The 17,272-nt window shown below is 30.8% G+C and overlaps 1 protein-coding gene across 7 annotated transcripts in view; it reads left to right on the top strand.

Annotated features, from left to right (window-relative positions):
• LOC118198845 (uncharacterized) overlaps positions 1-17,272 on the top strand; it is a 176,659-nt gene that overhangs the window by 35,436 nt on the left and 123,951 nt on the right. For all 7 annotated transcript variants that reach the window (XM_085811340.1, XM_085811339.1, XM_085811338.1 and 4 more), the window contains 3 exons: positions 7,320-7,503; positions 13,214-13,471; positions 14,420-14,569. In XM_085811340.1, the coding sequence (XP_085667466.1) occupies positions 7,320-7,503; positions 13,214-13,471; positions 14,420-14,569 (592 nt within the window). The remainder of the gene's footprint in view (positions 1-7,319; positions 7,504-13,213; positions 13,472-14,419; positions 14,570-17,272) is intronic.

Raw genomic sequence — 17,272 nt, 5'->3', positions numbered from 1 at the left:
GGGGGAACAGAACGAAAATAAATTCCTGTTAAGTTCAAACATGTTGTCAAGCATATAAAACAGGTGGAATATTTTCCAATGAAATTGTAAATTGAAATGCCATTAATGATAGTTTTAACTCTGGTAACCTATATGAAATTAGGACATTTTCTCCATTCATATGTTGTCTTGCATAGGATCTTTGGTGTCTATGCTAGTGTCATTTTCGTTTTGTTGGATTAACGAAATAAGCAATTTTGAGAAGGAAACAACTGATTTTCATATTTTCCTTAAATGAATAATTATTTCATTTTAAACTAATTTTTTCATAAACATAAGTACTATAAAACAAAATAAAAAAGGGCTATATTTGGTAATTTATTGCCGACTAACAGAAAAGTATCTACTTTTTTTGCGAGATTAGTGGATCTGTATATAAAATGGTGGAATATGATTCTATCATCTCTGAAATGAGTGATCAGCAGCTGCTTCATACCAGTAGCAATGTGCGGAGAAGCGCCATCTTGCATGAATATTGTGCGATCCACGCATTAACGCTGCTGATTTGCCGGAAGGACATGGTTAAGCAAAAGTGCCTCATACCGCTTGCCAGTAACGGCACAGGTAATGCGACTCACAACTGTGAGCTCTTTGAAGAGGAACGGACCGACAATAAATGCTGTCGTTATTCTGCACAAGACAGTGACCTTTTCAGAGTGAAAAGGTAATTCTCGATTGCCCATATCCTGCAATTTTGCGTATTTACAGAACCTTGCAAATAAAAATGAGCTTCGTCAGACCACAGAATATTCCAAGGCCATTCATTATTCACTTCCATCCGGGCAAGAAATTGTAATGCAAACAATTCACATGTTTCCAGGTCAGCAGATAGCAACTGCTGCACGTGAGTTATCTTATACGGATAACAATGCAAGATGTTCGGTAAGACTTTATGCACCGTGCTGAAACGCATATCCAACACTCAGGCGATTTCCTGTGCACTGCATCACTGTTAGTCTGTTCTTGTAACGCTGAATTCTGTGGCCACATTTTCCACTGCTGATGCGAAAACTGGTTTTCGTCTTCTACCTCATTTGATGTCAAATGAACCGGTCTCCTCAAATTTATCTAACATTTTCCGCAGGCCATATGTGGTCACTGGGCTGGATTTTATGCTTTTTAATGCCTGGAACTACCTGATAGCTGTTAATGCACAGTCATCACTCTGATAGAAAAACTTCACGAGAAGAGCATGAACCTTATTCGGCAGAGTCATAATGAAGCACTCAGACAAAATGTGTGTCGTTAGCGTTCTGCGTTTTTATCTTTGCCATGTCTGCAGTGTGTGTGTTACGTTTTAGTAATTTGCATACCAACAGCAATACAAACCCTGACAGCGCCATCTATAGGCATATTTTGGAATTATTTTTTTTCCTTCTCCAAACAACATTCCATTGCCTCACGATTGTTCTACTAAAATATTAAGTCATTCTGACAAGTAGTTTGAAAGTTAGAGCATTTTGAAATTGAAACTGTAATTATAATCACCCTGTACATTACAAATATATATACACTGCAACTATTGTTACTGTTCTTCATGTGATTTCATATTTGATTCATTCTGCTACTTGGTTCTAAACTAAAAACAAAACATTTACATCAGTCATGCACTGTGAATCGGGACCCTGTATCCATTCAGTCCGTTATTTTGTAACAGGTGATTGATATGAACAAAAGCAAGTAACCAAAAAAAAAAAAAATTGTATTTTCCTTGCCAACTCTTTTTGAATTGACAAAAAACTTTTGCTTGCTTCTTTTTACAATTCAAAAGTGATGTTATTTTCATAAATCATAATCAAAGGAAGCATTTCATAAGAAGCATGGAATTTTATGAGAAAAATACTTGTGTGGTTGATATTTACATTTTTACAGCTGGTGGTTGTTGTTCACCAAAATGACGAAAAATTTTTAAAGTACAAATTCATCTATACTCAAACACTTACTTACAAAGTTTGTATGGTCCTTAAAAGTCCTTAAGTTTTTTAGAATTGATTTTTGGTCCTTAAAAGTCCATAATTTCGGCCAAAATCGTCAGAAGGTCCTTAATTTTAATATTCTAAAATTTCTGTCTGTTTTTACGACTGCTGTTTTGAATGTAAATTAACATTTTGGAGTAATATTTTTGGCGAATTGCTGACAAATATGTGTTCATGAGTTATAATTTGTTCCTATTTCTAATATAAATGGTGGGATTTTCGAGTTCCTGAGCTAGAAGTGAAACATACACATTTCCAAATTATTTCATTTTTTCTAATGAAGAGCTCTTAAACAACTTTTCGCTTTTGGGGATGTGAATTCTTTAATTAAACTGTTCTAAATTTGGTGACTTAGATCTGTTCCTATAGAAGATTTTTAATGGAATCATATGCCACCATTTTATATACAGATCCACTAATCTCGCAAAAAATGTAGATACTTTTCTGTTAGTCGGCAATAAATCACCAAATATAGCCCTTTTTTATTTTATAGTACTTATGTTTATGAAAAAATTAGTTTAATTTAATAAATTTAGAATTTTTTTTACAGATATTTTTAGAACATTGTAACATTGATAAATTTCATTTAAATAATGTTAATATTTTTGAATTATATTTATGAGAAGATTAAAATAAAGCATTTTTATTTTTTGCTGTGATATTATAAAGTTCCATTTCGGCCATTTATTATATGTGGAAAATAAGCAAGGTTTATGCTATAAAGCACCATTTACGAAACAACAAAAGCAAACTAGCTATGTAATTAATTAAAAGTGTATTTTTAATATTTTCATGGTAAGAGTTTTCCTCATGTAATTGTCTCAGAATATTAAGAATTCTCAAAATATACATCAGTTTTCTCCAGAGCTTAAATTGCACCCGAGCCCTGCTCCAGTACTTCTTAGTTTTGGGGATAAATCATAATTCTACCCGGAGCCTTAAATAAGAAAGCTGTGACACTTCTTTTTTGTACCTGAACAAAATTTCAGTAGAAATTTGGTATCGAAAATTTTATGTTTAATAATAAAATTATATTAAAAATCACTTATTAAATTTTAATTTATCTCTTCATACTAATTCAGAAGTCAAACAACAAAAATCAGCGTTATACCTACAAAATTTTCACAGGACTAGTTTCGATGGTTTTACCGAACCATCATCTTCAGCTGCAAAACCGCAAATGAACAAGATAGGAAATAATGATTAGATAAGATAAGAAAGCCTGGACAAGAATAAGCAAGTGGCGCCATCTGTTGGCGAAACCAGAACTAAAACATAATTTCTCTAAAAGCCGAAGGCAAATTTGGATTGGAATTAGGATCGTTAACTAGAACAGAAAATTTTTATGAATGTGAAATGCCTCTAGAAAATCCAGTTCTCCGAGAACTGGATTTTCTAGAGGCATTTCACATTCATAAAAATCTTTCTGTTCTAGTAGAACTGGATTTTCTAGAGGCATTTCACATTCATAAAAATCTTTGTTCTAGTTAACGATCCTAATTCCAATCCAAATTTGCCTTCGGCTTTTAGAGAAATTATGTTTTAGTTCTGGTTTCGCCAACAGATGGCGCCAATTGCTTATTCTTGTCCAGGCTTTCTTATCTTATCTAATCATTATTTCCTATCTTGTTCATTTGCGGTTTTGCAGCTGAAGATGATGGTTTGGTAAAACCATCGAAACTAGTCCTGTGAAAATTTTGTAGGTATAACGCTGATTTTTGTTGTTTGACTTCTGAATTAGTATTTATTCAGCGTGTTATTGTGTCTTTATTATCTCTTCATATTTAAATTTTTTATTTAAACTATTTAATTTTTTAAGCATTAATTATTAAATTATTTTAATAATTAATATTTAATTATTAGTGATTTATTTGTGATTTTTATTTATTTGAGTATATCTTTTCTGACGGTGTTCTACGGGGCTTCAGCACATCTAATTAAGCCCTATATTTCTCTATAAAATTAATTTTGCACTTTTTTCCTCCGTTTTTTTTTTTTTTTTTTTTTTTAAATATTTCTGGCTTAATGCTGTTACAGAATTGATAGGGGTAAATTTTTTTAGGATTTTAGACATTGCAGCTTGAAAAGTTTAGAAAGATATGAAGACAAGATTTATAGACCTACGATTCTAGAAGATTCCAGTAAAATGTGACAAAATGAAAACTGTCTCCATAGTATTAATACGTAATTTCTTACTTTTCGGAGAATGTCTGGAAGAACAACATTATAGTTGAATGTTTTACTTCTGATTCTAGAATCTTTTTCTTAACATTTTAATCTTCCCTTTATTTTCTCTACTTTTCACTAGACACAAACATGGAAAATATCAAAAATGCTTCTAATCTTATCATATGGACAGGCATTATAGAAAGAAATTCTTTTATTAATAAAGATATTGAAGATTGACAATTTAAAAGATTCATCTAATATGTCTTAACGCATCATACACAGGGCTGGCACTAGGCATTTTCCCATCTGATGTAGTCTCTGTGGATCTTAAATTCTGCTGCCTGGTGCCTTTCTAAATTCTGCTTCCAATGCCTGTTCTAAATTCTAAAAGTTTTGCCATTTCTATCTAGGCTTTATTGCTCAGTGTGTCACTAAATTCTAAAAATTATGCCACATCATTCTCTAACGGAAGCTTACCATATATATTTCATATTCCTTCTGAATGTTCATATTATTAAAGAAATAAAATTAGAAGCTTTTTCTATACAATCTAAATGATATATCTGATAATCTAAAAATATTTAGAATATCAGAAATCTTTAATTAAATCCAAAAATTCTAAAATGGAGGGGGGGAAACATGGAAAAAAGAAACTAAATATATAAAGAAAAACAAAATTATTCTTCAAAGATATGTACAGTTATTATTATGTAAATTACCCAATTGTTTACAATTTCAGCCCTTACTGTATTTTCCCCTTTCCATTTTCTCACCAGAATGCAAATCACTTAGACAGTTTTTAAACCGAGATTTTTGGAGTGCAAGACAAGAATGTGCTTCTAACCTCCACTTGCTCCCTACATTCGTTCCTGCCAGCTCTGATAATTTATAATTATTCGTCTTGGATTACCATTGCCAACATTTGAGTTTGTTATGATGATAGAGTTATTGAGCCAGCCTAAAATGAAATTAAATTGTATAGTCTTTGACCACTAATCCATATTTTTAGTTTGAATTTGACTCTTCTTGTTTCATTACATCACTACGAGCTGTAATTGATTTTGTTAGCATAAAAACATGCCTTTATTTTTTAAGTTCTTTTTAAATAAGAATCTTATTTAAACCTTTGTCAGACAATGTAGTTACTTTCAGACATAACGATAATTTGCTTCATATCTGTTGATGTGTTTTGGACTATTTAACTTTTACCAGATCAAATAAACCCTCATAGGTACATTGTGGGCAGGTTGACAGGTTAGGAGATAAAAACATGCAAAAACTGGTGAGAACATTCTTTTGTGCATTGAGACAAATTTCTAATTGTTAGAAAAGGTGCTTAAAGAGAAGGAAATCGATATAAATTAGCCAAAATATATGGGAAGGCTTGAAATTAAAAACACGCATAAATCTTTTGTTGAGTATTGTTGCTACAAATCATAAATGTTTTGTAGCTTTTAATGTGTAATTATCCGAATATTGCTTAAGAATCACTGTCATAAATTACATGTATTTTAAACTGTGAAATTTTATTAAATTAGGATTTTAATATTTAATTTTTTAAATTAGGATTTATTAAATTAGGATTTTTATTGTTAAAAAATAAATAAAATTTAATAGTGGCCATGTAAATCCATAATGACTAAGGTTATCTTATACCTAATTTAATTACTTATAACTAACTGCTTGTCCTTAAAAATTATCTCTGCATATTAAAGCAAGTTATTGCCTTTCATTAACCCTTACCATAGTCACAAGATAAAATATAAAAATGTAAAAATTCATGTAAAACTTATTCTTCGCATCTAGTGAGACTTGAAATAATGCAAAACAACTTATCACCTCTGGTGCTTTAGTGGCTTATTAGAACCTTAAAGTATATTATCTGAGTCACAAACCCTGGAACTTTGCACAAAGCTACGACACTAACGGTGTCAGACAGAGCCCAGCTAACTTTCAGAACTTGCCAACCATGACTACATCAGGCCTTTCAGGTTTGTTCTGATCAGCAGGTCGCTCTCTCTAGGCAAGCAGCAGCAGTGACAATAGCCAGTCTTGTTATGAATCATGCTGATTATGATTTTACTTCTCATTTTAACCTATGACGCTTGACATAAAATCTGCTTACTATTTACTAAAACTCTAGACTGAGCAAGTATGTGACAAAATGAGATATAAAATAAAATCAACATAAAACTGTTAGTAAAACATAAATAACATGTCCTTTATCTCCTTTCAAATATGTTCAGTTCTTATAAGTGTAAAATATATAATGCTCCTTGATAAATTTCATATATTTTATTCTCAGACTTAGTAATAACTATGTTAATTAAGTCATGTTTAATAATAATGCATCCTACTTACGGATCTATTTTATTTTTAGGATGGTATTAAAAAAGGGAAGTTCAGGCATAGATAATATTTTTAACTGAATTTATTCAGTTCCCATTCACTCATAGGTCCTTAATGTTTTTTATTAATGGTCCTTAAAAGTACTTAATTTCCATGTGCAGAAATGTGTACGAACCATGTACTTAGTATGCACATGTGTGGATTGGCTACTAATGCATGCATATTTTTAAATTGCACCAAAAACAGGTCAGTACTATTGTTCACTGTGATTGGAAGTGCAGATAATCAGAAAATACTGAAATTTTTAATAGTGACCATGTACATCTACCATGTAAAATAATAGTAATTATTATAAGCGTAAAATATAAATGTTTCAAGAAATTAATTTTCTGATTTAATGTTAATTATTTGATGACATTTACAGAATTGGTTGTATTGTCAAATTTGTTTTACATTTTGTATTAACAATGATTCATTCTACATGCTTCTATTTTATTATTAGAATGCTGTTACAATACTGAAATCAATTGTATAGATAATTATTTTTAATTTATTTGGTTCCCATTTATTTATAAGTCCTTAAAAAGTTCTCAGTTGCCATATACATAGATGTGTACATTTTTTTAACTTATAATTTATTTTATGCATTTGAAATTGACATTATTTATGGAAATTAAAAGTGTCTGATTACGTTGGTAAGGCACTGTGTACTTCTGCTATAAAAAAACTTTGAATATTCTTAAGTGCAATCTAATTTTTTATGTTAATTTGTCTCTTACTTGTTAGGTTTATAAAAAGTTAGATATTGAAGATAAAAAACCTTCTGCTATGCAAATAAGATATGCTGGATGTAAAGGCATGCTTGTTATTGATCCTAGGCTTGAAGGTAAAAAAATATTTTTCCGTGAGAGCATGAAGAAATTTTCTTCAAAAAATGATTCATTAGAAATATTGAAATTAAGTGAAAAACGTAAGTATAATTTTTTTCTAATATTTTTCTTCAAATTTATTATCGTATGTTTTATTTTATTTAAAATGAATAAAGAGTGTAAGCAGAAATGAAGTTTGCCACTATGAATAAAATAAAGCAAAGGAGCAACTGAGGTTGACATAAGTCTAAGAAAGGAAGGAATTTGAGGGAAGAGGGGGAATTAAAATGCATTATTTTATATGATTTTTGCCCTTGTCTTTTGTGTCATTTCTATAGCATAGAATTCTGCATATTTAAATTATTTGCATTAAATTACCTGCATTAAAATAACATAGCCATTATAGTAATTTTGAAAAACAGAATAGTTTTGCCATTTATATGTTACTCTAACAATTAGTTCACGATGGCCGGTGCGAATTTGATTGAATTATTATATACGTAATGCAATTTAAAAAATTAAATTACTAATTGGTAAAAAGAAATGTTGCATGATTTCTATTTTAAAATGCAGCTGTATTTCAAAAGTAAAACTATTTATTGCAAATAAAATGCATTTAAGGTGCCTAAAATTGCCCTAATTCCTCTTTTACAATCCCAGTATGGTATTTGACTTCTAATTTGGTAATCAAATGGTATTTGAGATCTAATTTCAACCTCAAAGTTGATTTGTCAGCTTTTAAAAGATTGCTAAATATTGCTGCATTTCCTGTCTATGCTAATATATGGTAACTTGTATAATAACTGTCAAAAGAGACCAAAAGCTGTAGGACTGCCACAAATACTACTATTCTTTACTTATGCTCAGATGAAATGTACTCTTGCAGCAAACAATATTTCATGTACCCACAGCTTAAAATTATTACAGAGATAGATATTTAGCCTGCAGTGATGGCCTGACAGTAACCTCCAAGTTATGGTTTTTGTAAAACCAGGTTTTTCTCTCCTAGTTTGGCAACATTTCTGCGCATTCCATATTTTCCTTACTGCAAAATAATGGTGCCTTATATTTCAAGCTCTTCTTTTTTATCCTTAAAACCATTTTAACAACAATGGAAGCTCTTAATAGTCATATTTTGACACCATGGACATGTGTCTTGTTATTTCTTTGAAGAAGCATACTTTTCAGAAGTACAGTAGAGTTTTGATAACCCACAAATGTCTATGATTCCCTTCATATTTTTAGGTATTAACAAGAAAAATAAAAATTCAACATGGCTGCAAAATTATTAACTGTTTTTATTATACATATCTGCAGATAATTTTTTAGAAAAAGTATGCTGGAATACTAGTTGAAAAAGTAAATTAATTTCTGAAATTATTTAGCTTTTACTGCGTGTGCAATAGCACTTTTTGTTATTGTTACTATTATTATGCACAGATCAGATTGTGACTGTAAATATTTCATTTTAGATAAATATATGATTCTGGATGATTATATCAAACACTTGCTGGCTAAGTAATCATTGATGGTACATTGATGGACCTTGTATTGGTGTTAAGTGCAACCATACTTTCTGCGCTTGAGTGATTGTGGATGGGCTCGCATATTTCTGTCTGATCTAAATATTAAGTAAAGCCCCAACATCTATTAATTTGAAAAGTGGTATTGTAAATACTGGTCCAATTGGTTTTCTTTTGTTGGTGTAGTAGCAGGGATTACTGGTGTAGTAGGGTTAGATTCTGAGGAATTTAATTTAATATAGCAAATTGCACGCCTACTTAGCTTTCAGGTTTGAAACAGCTTATTGTTTTGTTCTATCTATTATTAATCTTACTGTAAGTGATAACATCTCTGTTTTACACTCCCTGAAATTATACATCCATCAATCAGCCAGAATAGATAGTGGGATTTTGAATGCATTGTACGGCAGATATACAATAGTATTATATTGTATGTATGTACTATGTATAGTTGCATATAAGTTCCTAATGGATTAAATGCACACAGAACCAATGATAGCTTCATGGAAATTATTTTCCCAAAGTAAACACTTTACAATTGTGGAACTTTTCATGAAAGTACTTGTAGAGCTCTTCTCAGTATGACAAAGCATAATCAGTCATTGCCATCTCAAACTACTATAAAAAATTAAACCTCAAACCACAATAAAAAACCTCAAATGTAAAACACAGACAGTTATCTCTCAGTACTCTGAGATAAACTCTAAATGTAACTGAGAAATGATGCTTTCTCCAGTCTCGCTTAGTTTTTTCCCCCAGCCGACGAGAATTTCCAGTACCTTCAATTTTTTAAAATTGCTAGAAGGCATATACAGTTACATTTACGTAGGTCTGGATACAGTTATAATTTCATAGGGATTGGACCACTTACAAGTTATATTATATACAGTTACAGTTATACAGCAATCAGACCAAAATTCTGCCAAGTTTAACAATGAAAATTCGGTGCCAAAACAGAATAGCTACAGATTAAATTAAAATAACAGTACCATTGCGCATTCTCACACTTGTTAGATACAAATACAGTTCTGCATGTTTCAGTTTAAGTATTTAAAATAGCTACACAGCGCTTGCTATTTTAACAGAGTTCTTTTGTTACCACCTTCGTGGGGAATAAACATCTACCTAAGTAATTTTCTATCATGATGGCCATTATGACATAAATGTATCTGTATTACTTTGCTTTATAAATAGCAGAATAATTATATTTGAAATATATGCATGCTTGTAGAAAAACTTATTCAAAATTGAAATAATTTCAGAGTTTTGGTTTGCTGGGTAAAAATGTTGTAGATGACATGAAATTGTTTTAACAGTATTAACATGATATGAAACTCTTTTGACAGAAAAGTTTTGATGGATATATGCAAATTGTTCCAAATACTATAAGACAGTGCTTCTTAACCTTTCTAGTGAGTTGCACCCCATTGAATCTGAAAATATATCTCCCGCACCACATTGAAAAATGTGTTTTAATTTTTTTAGTCTAGAAAAATACATTTTTTGCAAATTGTTTATTGAAAAACATTGTACATTTTATATAAATACAAAACAATATTATTTTTATTAATGACTAGTCTGTTGTTTGTTCATTATTATACTGGCGAAGCGAGGTTCCTTTTTTGAAAGATATACGCGTAAGTCATCACTTGCATTTACGCGATTTCTCACTTTAGATTTTATATGCAAAAGCGATGAAAATCTCATTTCGCACAAGTAGGTGGTAGCAAAGGGAAAGAGTAACTGCAGTGCTCCGTTGGCCAACTCTGGATAACGTTGTAACTGTGAATACCAGAATTGTTGCAATTCTAATTGTTCGAATTCTATTTGAACATGTATTTGTATCTAACAAGTGTGCTTGCATTTCAATAAGTTGATCTTTTTACAGATCACTATCATCCATCAAATTTAAGTCAAATAGAAATGGATCCAGTATCCATCTCTGAGTTTTGGTAATATTTCCGGTAGAAAAGTATCCATTGAATGATTCACTCAATTGTCTCAAATGTATTACAATGTCGGGTATAATTGTATTCTTTTCATTTTTCGCAATAACAGAATCAAGCAAGAGAAAGTTTGCCAAATTCCCCTTTTCTACTCGATGTATCCAAATTTCTAATTTTGCGATAAATGAAGATAATTTTTCACTAGATATTATTATATTTATACCATATCCTTGCATTGATAGATTCAATTCATTTAAATGACTAAATATGTCTGCTAAGTAGGCAAGCCTCAGCATTGCATCATTATTCTCAAAATCTTTTACTAAATAACATTTTTGACTTGTCAGTAATTGAATAATTTCCTCACGCAATTCAAAAACTCTGTTCAGCATGCGATCCTTAGATAACCATCGTATTTTGGTGTGATATAGGAGCATGGTATGATCAGCACTGATTTCTTCGCAAAATGCACGAAAAATGCGAAGATTAAGCGCTTGCCCTCGGATGTATTTTACTACATTTACTGCTGTAGTTAGATGTTGTTTTAAACTTTCTGGCAATGCTTTCGACGCAAGTGCATGACGATGCAACATGCAATGCGTTACTTCCGGTAATTCTCTTTTCATGTGTGAAAAAAATCCTGAATTTTTGCCTAACATTGCTGGGGCTCCATCAGTGCATATTGAGCCAATCACATTCATTGGTAATTGATATTTAGTAAAAAGATCTTTGATGCGATTGAAAACATCAATTCCTCTCGTATTCACCTCCAGTGGCTCACAAAATAGAAATTCTTCTATCACCTCTTTTTCCTTCACGTACCTGACAAATACCAAAAGTTGGCTATAATTATCAACATCAGTTGACTCATCCAGTTTCATGCTTATTTTTAGTGGACTGATTTTTATGTCTTCAATTACTTGCATTAAAATATCTTCACTGAGATCTTGTATTTGCGATCGTATAATATCATTCGATAATGGAATCTGTTGGATTTTTTTATGTGCTTCCGAATCTAAAACTGTTTTAGCAATAATTAAAGCAGAAGATTTAATCAACTCTTCAGCGATCGTGCGAGTTTTTTTTTTTTTTTTTTTTTTGCACATAAATATGCCACTTGATATGACGCTTCTAATAAAGGTTTTTGAATTGCTGGTCCGCACAATTTTAGGATAGTTCCACTGGTATCAGCCTTCTTTGACTTCAAGCTGTTCATGCTATGTGCTTTTTTGCCACCATGCACATTGTTGAAATGCTCTAATAACTTTGATGGTTTGAGATTGCTGTTTGAAAATATCTTGGAACACAAGATGCATTGCGGTCGTTGCATGCCATCTTTTTCGGTTGTGCAGGTAAATCCATAACCAGCATACTTATTATTCCATTGTCTTTTTTTTTTTTTTTTTTTTTGACATAGTGGGGTTTACTATAATCGATTTAATTATTTAGAAATAATGTAATATAATATATATAATATTCTTACGTATGTAATATCACTGAATTCTATTCGACTTGAACGGGCAATTAAGAATGTATTAGTCTCAAGAGGTTTCTGGACAAGTCAGAATACACAATAGTTGACTCAACCTAACACAGGCGCAGTAGATGCAGATGCAAATCTGTGAATCCGTAGATTTCATTGGAGTAGCACATGTTGAACTCGGCGCATGCGCAAGCTGGGATTACATTCTCCGCTTGTAACGTGGCTTTCGAGGTTTCTCGAAGGTCACGTTTGTATTCCCACAAAGTTTTTTTCTTTTCGCTGTCACCTAGCTGCCTCTTCGCGTTCGTTTGTAGCATTTCATGCCTTTTTGTAGTGTAGTGTATACGCCCATCGGCACCGGCTCTTTCCTGTGTCTTTTGCCGATAAGTGAGCTAGGTGCTACCAATTTTTATGAGCTTCGGTATTGGGGACACTATTGCAGATTTCAAATATTTTATTATAAGAAATTTTATAAATGATATTTAATAATTTTTATGGTTAGGTCGGGTCCTCTCCCACACCCCCAAAAATACATTCCCGCACCCCCTCCCTGTCAAGAAACACTGCTATAAGAGAATATGATTTTTTTCCCATCTTATTTATTTAACAGCAGTTTAATTGTAGTGAATTTTCTTTTATGATAGTCGATGAAAAATAATATTTGAAGCAATGAGAATGATATTTTTTCAAAAATTAAGCTTTTATATTGTTGGTGTCTTCTATTTACCTCCTGTTTTTAAACATTATTGTTATATTTTAATCTCATTTTGTTGGGGAAAAAATTAATATTACCTTTTTTTTTATTGATTTCATATGTCTTTACCTTTTAAGTAAACAAAATAATTGTTTTGGTTCATAGGTACTGCATACCTGAATAGGCCTTTGATTACTATTCTGGAACAGTTAGGTATTGAAAAAGAAGTATTCCTCAAACTGCAGAAAAAAATGATTCAGAATCATATTAAAAGCATGTTTCATGAAACAGAAGCATGGTGTTTTTTACATAGGAATTCGCTGCTACGATTGGATTTTCTAAAACTGCATATATCGGGCATTCGTTTTACAGAGGACCCTTTATTTAGATCAATGATTTATGCACTCTTCAGAAAGCAAATAGGTAAGATGAGTAATCACATTAATCTTCAGCTAATTTATTGTGTAAATAATTTTATAAATTTCTTTTGAGAGGAAAATTCTGTCACTTCGTTAAAAGTGCAGAGCTCCATTTGTATTAACTAATGGTTAACTAACCATATATTTTGTGATGAGTACAGTAATATAACTCCTTATATTTCACTGCTAAAATGTTATTTTGAAAAATAGTATGGTTGATTGTTTACAAGCTCTTAAGAGCTAAATTAAAATAAAATTTGTTATTTATTATTGTGATGGATTTTATATTGAATTCATATTGAATTATGGTTTTAAAAATAAATACATAATTGTCTTGTTATAGATTTTGACATGTTTTAAAGTGTTGCCTGAAACCATGTATAAATAATAAGAATTTTACTGCCTAGCAGTAAAAAGAAATACTTTGAATATAATTTCTTCCGTAAATAAATTGAGTCTGTTAAAACTGCTTAGGCTCTTTAGGACGTAAAGCTTAATTTTGTGAACAAATATCAAAGGTAAATAACAGATGGAAAAGCTTGCGATCTAAAAATTTCAAATTACATTTCTAACATTTCAAAGAAGAGCATAGCAATAAAACGTTAAAAGAACTTTTTTTAAATACAACTAATGTAACCAGTGCATCACCCACAAAAACACTGGAACATCAGTAACCAATGTGAGCATACAAGAAAAACTAAGTATTCGTGAGCAAAGTTGGCATGCTTAATTTTTTTATAATTTCTGATATATTAAATTTTGTTATAAAATGTGATGCTGATTTACATTTGACATATACAGGTCTTTCAATCCATGGTTTAAAACTTTCAATCCGTGGTTATTTTTATTTGCTGAAAGATAAATAAGTATATTTCAAAATTTTTGAAGGATACTTCAAAAACACTTGAATAGTTTTCAGCATCAAATTAATTGTGTTTATTTATTTCAACAGAATTACTGAAAACAAAAGCAAACATTGAAATTCCTGTTGATCAAGGTCGTGTAATGTTTGGTGTTATGGATGAAACTTTCACTTTAGAATATGGTCAAGTTTTTGTTCAGTATAGTGATTGGGATACTGATGAGCCAAGAATTTTGGAAGGTAGTGAAAATTATATTAATATCCTTAAATGTAAATGAGTTAAAAATTCAGAGGAATGCATAATACTTAAGAGAACTAATTTTTTATGAATTATATTTCTTAATTTTAGTGGTTTTAATTGCTGATTTTTTTAAAAAAATTTTAGATGCATTTTTATTTACAACTTCTTATATCAACAGAATATTTTTTTCTAATAAGAATCATGTAAAATTTCATGTTTTTAAATGATTTTTCTGTTAAAATTTAACAGTAGGATTGCTGATTAATTTTAGTGTAATTTTAGGCAAAAGGAGAAATTGAAATTAAAAGGTAATTAATCCTCTGACAGTAAGATTTCTGAATAGCTTGTTCACTATTTATCCTGAATATACAGAAGGAACTTTAATCATGTTGACACTTTATGGTACATTAATGTAGAAATTATTATTTCTCTATCAATTTATGATTCCATTTCCATTTGAATCAAATTCTCTGTTTCTGCTAATTTGTACCCATGGTCAGATTATTAAAATAGTTTTTAAAAGGTCTCTCATGTAATTTCTCTGCGTTGGATTGTGGTTTTTATTGCTTTATTTTAAAGAATAAGCAGTGGAAGAATAACTGAATTTGCCAAAATACTGTTACTTACTTTACACATTTGATTCCAATCAGGAGAATCACTTGTCTATGAATATTTTTTTAGGTTCTTTCTTGTATGGTTTATATATTAGACAGTTTGTCATAAAATATTGGTGCAAGAGTAGCAAACGAATACTAGTAGCCATACAGATACAAATGAAAGCAACCACAAAAAATATCAATTCACAAGATTCTTTTCAGAATGTCATTTTTACATCTCTAATGTTTCATTTATTAGTATTTGTTTCTTGTCAAAAGTGACATGACTAAACCTTATGTAATATGAGATTTAGTTTGTTGATCATGTTGAAGCTGTAGTTAGAAGTTTATCATTATGTTTTATAGTCACAGCAAAAATGGCTTCTTATTTTTGTTTAGCTTAAAATTTCATTTTATTGTAGCAAAGCTATAATAAAATACCTTCTTTCCCCAAGGTAATGCACAAAAAGCAGTACCTATTTTCAAAATGGTCATACACTAAAAATTTCATACAAGAGTAGTCATTCAATAAAATTTTAAAAAAGCAAAAGCATTTCCAATAAAATGCTTATGTTTCCCATGCACACAGCAATCTGTTTTTGCATAAAAAATCATTTGAGAATTGTACAGATTTTGCAATATACAACTTCGGTATTGTGCACTTGCCAAAATAGATATATGCACATGTACACCTGGGTTGCTACAGAGTTATTTAGGTAACTTTATTTTTTGCCTCATGAATATCTTTTCACAACTTTTCTGTGAAGTGCAAATAATCAGAAAGTATCCAAAGCACTTGAGAGCTGTTATTGGAAATTGAATACAGGAAAAAAAAAATACTGTTGTTAAAAAAATTACTGTCATCTTTCCCATAAACCTTTTATTATTATCTCACCATAAACATATTTAATGTTTATAGACTATTGGAAGACTTTACTTTAGTGTGCGATCAAAGCATGCTAAGAAAATAATGCTGTCGCTGTGTAATAACAAGTCAGTAATTAAATGCAACATTAATGGGAAGAAACTAGAAAGACTAATATAGAAAACATAAGCAGCCTACAAGTGGCTCATTGTATAAGATTAATGAATACTGATAGTGTGGTTTTGGGTAAATAGTAGACATTAGATTTAGAGGCTGTGAGATACAGATTCACTGTTTTACTCTCTAATAAATTATTAATTAATAGATCATTCAATCTGTTTAAATTTTTAATTGTAGCAAAATATTGTTTAATTAACATTGAATATCATTTGAATAACATAAATAATTATCCAGTGAACTTTTGTTCTTGTTAGTCACTGTCATACATCGATTCTTTGATCAATTCATCTTTGTCGGTTCGTTTCCATCCACTTATGAATGTTATTAATCAACTCTATTTGCAGTAAATAAACTGAGACACTTATGCAGGTTTAACAATAACATGAACTATATTTTAATTTTGTAAATATACATTAACTTTTCACAAAGTATTGCTTTTATTCACATTTACATCAAACGCACAAGTAATACATTTTGCATCTTTCAGTTCTTCACAAAAAAGAAAAAACAAGACAAACTCTACTCTCGGAATACAGCCAAACTAATTTTCAAATTTTTTCTCACGAGCATGCCCTCTCTCATCAAGCACGTTTCTTCTTCCCGTTGCCAGATATTTTTCCCTCTCCTTTCAGGTAAACTGTTTTTTTCACACAAGCATGCCGTTCTTCTCGCATCAAGCACGCTTCTTCTCGTTGCCAGATTTTCTCCTCTCTCCTTTCAGCTATAAGTCGTTGGCTTAACTGTTCTTACGCTAAGCTTGGTCAGTAGCATCCCCTTACGGAGTATGTGCATGACAGTCACTTTTCATAAATGAACATATCTGAAGTAGGTTCAGTATTTCTGAGAACATCAAATAAACAACGATATCAGACACCATTTTCTTAAGGTGACCATCTCCATAATAGTTCAGAATCATATGGTAAGTACAGATTGTTAGATAGAGCATAGAACATAGAGACGTATCTTTATAATATATATTGTATATAAGGATACTGTAAAGACAAATTAAAATTTTTTAAAATGGGTGAGGGGATCATTTAGATGCCTGTGAGCATCAAGAA

The sequence above is a fragment of the Stegodyphus dumicola genome, chromosome 2 (genome assembly GCF_044657685.1).
Source record: "Stegodyphus dumicola isolate Sdum_Otavi_A_Nest chromosome 2, ASM4465768v1".
Classification (NCBI taxonomy): Eukaryota; Metazoa; Arthropoda; class Arachnida; order Araneae; family Eresidae; genus Stegodyphus; species Stegodyphus dumicola.
Note: the sequence above shows the minus strand (reverse complement) of the source record. Positions and strands in the feature narration are given on the sequence as shown.